The 5,476-nt window shown below is 41.6% G+C and overlaps 1 protein-coding gene across 1 annotated transcript; it reads left to right on the top strand.

The window, feature by feature from the left end:
* The first annotated feature begins 390 nt into the window (after positions 1-390).
* On the top strand, positions 391-3,800 carry LOC105683009 (myrosinase 1-like). Its single transcript, XM_012395293.2, has 8 exons — positions 391-1,005; positions 1,106-1,206; positions 1,307-1,440; positions 1,507-1,837; positions 1,910-2,246; positions 2,351-2,501; positions 2,579-2,820; positions 2,948-3,800. The coding sequence occupies exons 1-8, from the start codon at positions 959-961 to the stop codon at positions 3,075-3,077; spliced, it is 1,473 nt and encodes a 490-aa protein (XP_012250716.2). The 5' UTR covers positions 391-958; the 3' UTR covers positions 3,078-3,800.
* The last annotated feature ends 1,676 nt before the right edge of the window (positions 3,801-5,476 follow it).

Below are 5,476 nucleotides of genomic sequence, written 5' to 3'. Positions count from 1 at the left end.
GTACATATGTACAGCTACCTACCTACCTTATACCATGTAGCATCTCGCGCTAAAACTGCGAAATTCCTTCGTACCAGTCTCGGTATATATTTCAAAAGACAATATTCGATTCGAACTCAATTTTATAGAACATGTGCTAATGAAATATTAGCGCGCTCGACGACGTGTTCAGCTCGACAGCACTTTATGACGGCACCTCATTATTCCGCAACTAATAAAGAGATGGAAATGTCGAAATTCTACGTGTCGAGGCTATTGAACCGCGGAGATGACAAACCCAAGGTTTCGATGAACTCAATTCCAGTGCTGTTGCCGGTAACGGCAGTCATTAAAATGTGGGGGGGGGCTAGGTACACAAAGGTGCAGTAATCAAGTGAGCGGAGTACAATGAAGTAAAATTTTCTCGTTTGAGATTGAACTGAGACAGTGTTGATTATAATATTTGTGAATTGTATTTGGCATCGGTGATGCACGTTGTAACGAAAATATTTACGAATATCGGATACTTTATTATTGCTGGTCATTTGTTGTATGCGTTCGCACTTGTTAAAATAGCGACTGAAACAGCAAAGGCTCACGTTAACGTTGTAAACAGTCGTTCAGTAATAATATGAAAAGGACTTGGGAAAAGTTATGGGCAAACATGATCGAACGATCGTACGGATAAGAGGAAATGAATAGATCCTAATTATTTATTGGTGATGATCAAAACATACGTGCATCGATGCCACTCGAAAATAACGCGTTCAATTTACGAAGTGTCGCAAGAGGTGTGAGTTCGTAGTACGTACAGCTAATACGTACTCTCCGTGCTATTACAGTCGTCTACGTATTAAACGAAATTCCGAAAATACCCGATCCCATTTATAAAAACGTACCACGTTCGGTTAGCTGCATGGATAACTACGCTCGTAAAGGAATTCGTCATTCCGAGCCTGTCGGTTGATCCAACCCCAGCATGAAAAATATTTTGCATATCGTCATCTGCGCCACGGTCATTTTTCTGTGAGTGTTTGAACTTGATACGAATGGACGGAACTAGGCAGAATTAAACTAAACTATTCAATCTCTCGATACAATTGTGAAATATCGGATATCTTTATAGAAATCACGGCTATGCTCTCAGCGAAGATACTTTTCCGGCTGGATTCATGTTCGGAACTGCGACGTCATCGTATCAGATCGAAGGAGCCTGGAATGTTAGCGGTAAACGCGCTCGAAATTCTCCGACGTTTTATCGTCGGACGACCATCAAATATGAATTACCATAAAGCGCCCTTGTTCTCATGTGACCTTACCATTCCAGACAAGGGACTAAGCGACTGGGATCACTACGTGCACACCTGTCCGAGTTGCATAACGGATCATTCAACCGGCGACGTTGCTTGCAACTCTTACTACAAGTACAAAGAAGACGTAGCGTTGGTTAAAAACATTGGGGTGAGTGGGGTGCGAATTGGCGAAATGTTGCTTCGAGTTTTTCATTGCTACCAATAATTGTTTCAGTTCAATTTTTATCGATTTTCTATCAGCTGGCCGCGAATTATTCCAAACGGTTATACAAACAAAGTGAGCCAAGATGGTATTCGATATTATCACAATTTGATAGACGAGATACTCGCGAATGGCATCGAACCATTTGTCACCATCTACCATTTCGACCACCCTTATTTTTTGGAAGAAATGGGTGGATGGATGAACGAGATGATGATCGACCGTTACGTGGAATACGCCCGGCTTATTTTCAAAGAGTTTGGAAGCAAAGTCAAACATTTTGTGACAATCAACGAACCTCAGCAGTTGTGTGTAGGATATCTGGAAAACAGCATGCCACCTGGTAATTATCGACCGCGAGGATTATACACCCGATAAACCCACCACCTCAATCGTCTGTACTAAATATTTCCAGCTAAAGAATTGCTCGAAATTGGAATTTGGCGGTGTCAAACCAACGTTCTGAAAGCCCATGCTCGAGCATACCACATGTACGACGCCGAGTTCAGAACATCTCAGCATGGTCAAATCGGCATGACATTCCCATGCGAGGGAATGATATCTTTCGACGATGTTCAAGCTGCCGCCGGAGACACCGCTTTTCAATTCGGCTGCGGTATGATGGCCCATCCCATTTACGTCGGTGATTTTCCCCCGAAGGTCAAGACGAGAATAGCTAAAATGAGCAAAATGCAAGGTTATCCCAAAAGTCGTCTCCCCGAATTGTCTCCGGAATGGATAGCGTACATAAAGTGTGTTTTCAATCGAGTATCGATTTTTTCATCTACCGTTTTAGGCGTATCGTCGATCATCGTAGTAATTTTTTATCCTCCTTTCTTCTGTTGCCGATCGACAGAGGGACATGCGACTACTTCGGATTGAATCACTACACGTCTACGATAAGCATCCCCGATCCTGATGAAGCGCTTGGAATATACAAGAATGATTTGGGTTACTTGTCCGTCTTTGATCCTAGCTGGGCTTCGTCATCGGCTTCCTGGTTGAAAGTAAATACCGACCAATCGGGTGGTATCATCCAGAACAGCGAGGCGTAAGTTATTAAACTGTTCATTTTCCGAGACAGGTTGTACCCAGGGGATTTCGCAATGTTCTATGCAAGATCAAAGACGAATATAATAACCCGCTGGTCTACGTTCTCGAGAACGGTTACCCCGACTACGGGGAATTGAATGACTATGAACGAATACGATACTTTCAATCCTATTTGAAGGAATTGTTAATAGCCATCAAAGAGGACGGCTGTCGCGTATCGAGATACACAGTTTGGAGTCTATTGGATAACTTTCAACTGAACGCAGGTTACACGTGAGTAATTTTCACCCGTCGTCAGACTTACATGCTCGCAAAGCTGCGAAATTTGAAGCTGGTTTTTTTTTGTGGGCGGTTGGATCGAGATGCGCTTGTTCTCTTATTGTTATGTACCCTATCGTAGACAACCATTTGGAATCGTGAAGGTCGATTTTGATGATCCAGAGCGAAATAGAACGGAAAAACTATCGGCAAACTGGTGGAGAGAAACTATTCGGACACGTAAATTGCGGGACAATGATGATGGTAGATAAAAAATGTTGTGCCGAGACGTCGATGTGGGAAAGGTTTGCTGTGACAAATTCGAACGGCCGTAGCAAAGATATGTAAATATTTCGTAAAAGTCGTATCCATTGATCGAGTGAGCCCAATTGTTAAGGGGGGGCCGAGCGAATTTGAAACGTTTCGAGAGTCGCAGTCCGAAAGGAATGAATAATCAATTTACCTCTAGTTGTCATAAGTACCGACACTTCGATTCATAAAATATTGACGAAGACTCAAGCAGTAGGAAAAACTTTTACAAACTATTGAGAAAATCGTCGAGGAAACTATCTTCTATACATATATGTATGAACTATAGTATAGAACTTCCCCATGCTAATAGTTCAGACTTCATTGCCGATAGTAAATTGGCGAGGTGTCGATAGCCTTATTCGATAATGCCAATGGCGAAGTTTCTTCCATATTATGTACCGTTCGGAAAACGTGAGTCTGCATCAGCTGACAAAATGACGTTATACGAGGTTATCTGAAATCGCAGATAATTGATTTCCATACCCGGCTTTGATAATCGGCAAACGTCGGACGACCGCCAAACATATGTCTTGCACATTCGACCGCGTCAACAACCATATTGTCACTTCCATTATGCTTAGGTGTCAACGACTGAAGCAGAACGGAAGTGACAGAAAAAAGGAGAATCATCGTGATTTGAATGTACTGTTTTCTCATTGCTTTTTATAAATATTAACAACCCAGAATGGAGTTTATTACTTTCGTTTGGTACCCCATCGTGCCCCGTATACCCCATATCCTACCTCGGTTTCCCTTACACCTATGGGTACAACTGGTATTCGCGGTGTGTTGATTAGGGTGGGTTGAGAAGAATGTTTTTTTTATTTTCTTAGCATGGGGGCAGAAATTGTACCTTATAAGAAAAAAATTTTTTTCAAATGTGCAAAAAATTTTTCACTCGATATTTTGAGGTAGCCAACTCGTTTTTTAAATGAAAAATTAATTAATCAAGTATGAAATCCAAAACTGAAATGCTCTTTTTTTGACGTTAAAATTGAAGTTGAGTCGGGGAGCCCAAGCTTTGCTGGAGTCAGCGTAGCCAGCAGCGTAGCGCTTTGTTGTGAGACGTCACCTTCGGGGCTGAGCAGAGGTGACGCCCCAAAACAAACCGCGCACCCGTGGCTACCTGACTCCAGCTAAGCTCGGGCTCCCTCGTAGACCGAGAAATTCGAATATTTCGACCCATTCATGCATTGCGACGAATCAAAGTGGGTCTACGACTAAAACCAATCGATATGTCTTATGATTTTTCTGCTCCCAACAGCGAATAATTAATGATTACTCGATCGATTGCATGAGTAGATGATGAGTAGATGCTCAGAAAATAAAAAATAAAAAAATTTCCGACTCACCCTAGTATTGATTATAATAATCAATGTCATAAATTTTTTTGCACGATGTAGTCGAGTGGTGGTTATCTATAGCAATAGACTGCAATAATTCGAGCAATTAATCACAATGGCTATTCAACCGTTACTTCTATCAGGCGGTAAAGTTTAACCTATGCATTGCATCAAAAGTTGTTCAATACTCTATTGATTATAGTTGGTACCAGACTTCGAGAGCACACCACTGCATAGTTTTCATAGAAAATATTCCAAAGTAGGAAAGGTTCGTGGGATGGGTGAGCCAGTTTCCTTTTACGCTATACTCCTTTCATGCGTATGTATTCGAAGGGACGTGATAATTTCGGAAAATTCAACGTTCGAAGCGTTCACCTTTTTGATTGTATGAGGAATAAAAATATGAATCAAAATATGAATTTTGAGTGGGCAGTGGAACCTGAAATCCGTTTGGTTCGTAAAATAAACCGTCCGGGTGTCGTGGAAAAAAATGGCTAGTTTCATCAACTGTACGTCAAGTTTCGAAACGACTACAAAACACTTCGGCTGAATATGGGGCTGCTTGACGCAGCGAAAAAAAATATATATCAATTTTGCAAACGATCGCGAACTTTTCTGCACAAGATCAAAGCATATTTGCCCGGCGTTGGCCATGTACGAGCCCGGGGTATTGAACCGATGGTTTGAAATTACGTAACGAAAATTTGATGAGTCCGAACGTAGGTTAAAATTCGCCCGTTTCGCTGTTTTCATCTCATTCCAATTCACGTGACACAACTTTTCTACAGTCCTTTCAACGCAACGCCCCAAAGGTATACTAGCAATTGATCGATATGAATAATAAATCAAACTATATAAAATTATACAATTCACCAGTTTTACGAGCTGTGAACCGTTCGGTTATATTCATTCCTTCGCTCGTCCGAAATGCAAATTGCCTGTAGCATGATTTTATTAATAAAATCTCGCAGATACCGCGCTCACGTGGGTGTAGTATTTTTGCGTATCGCGTATCG

This window comes from Athalia rosae, chromosome 2 (assembly GCF_917208135.1).
Source record: "Athalia rosae chromosome 2, iyAthRosa1.1, whole genome shotgun sequence".
In the NCBI taxonomy this organism is placed as follows: domain Eukaryota; kingdom Metazoa; phylum Arthropoda; class Insecta; order Hymenoptera; family Athaliidae; genus Athalia; species Athalia rosae.
Note: the sequence above shows the minus strand (reverse complement) of the source record. Positions and strands in the feature narration are given on the sequence as shown.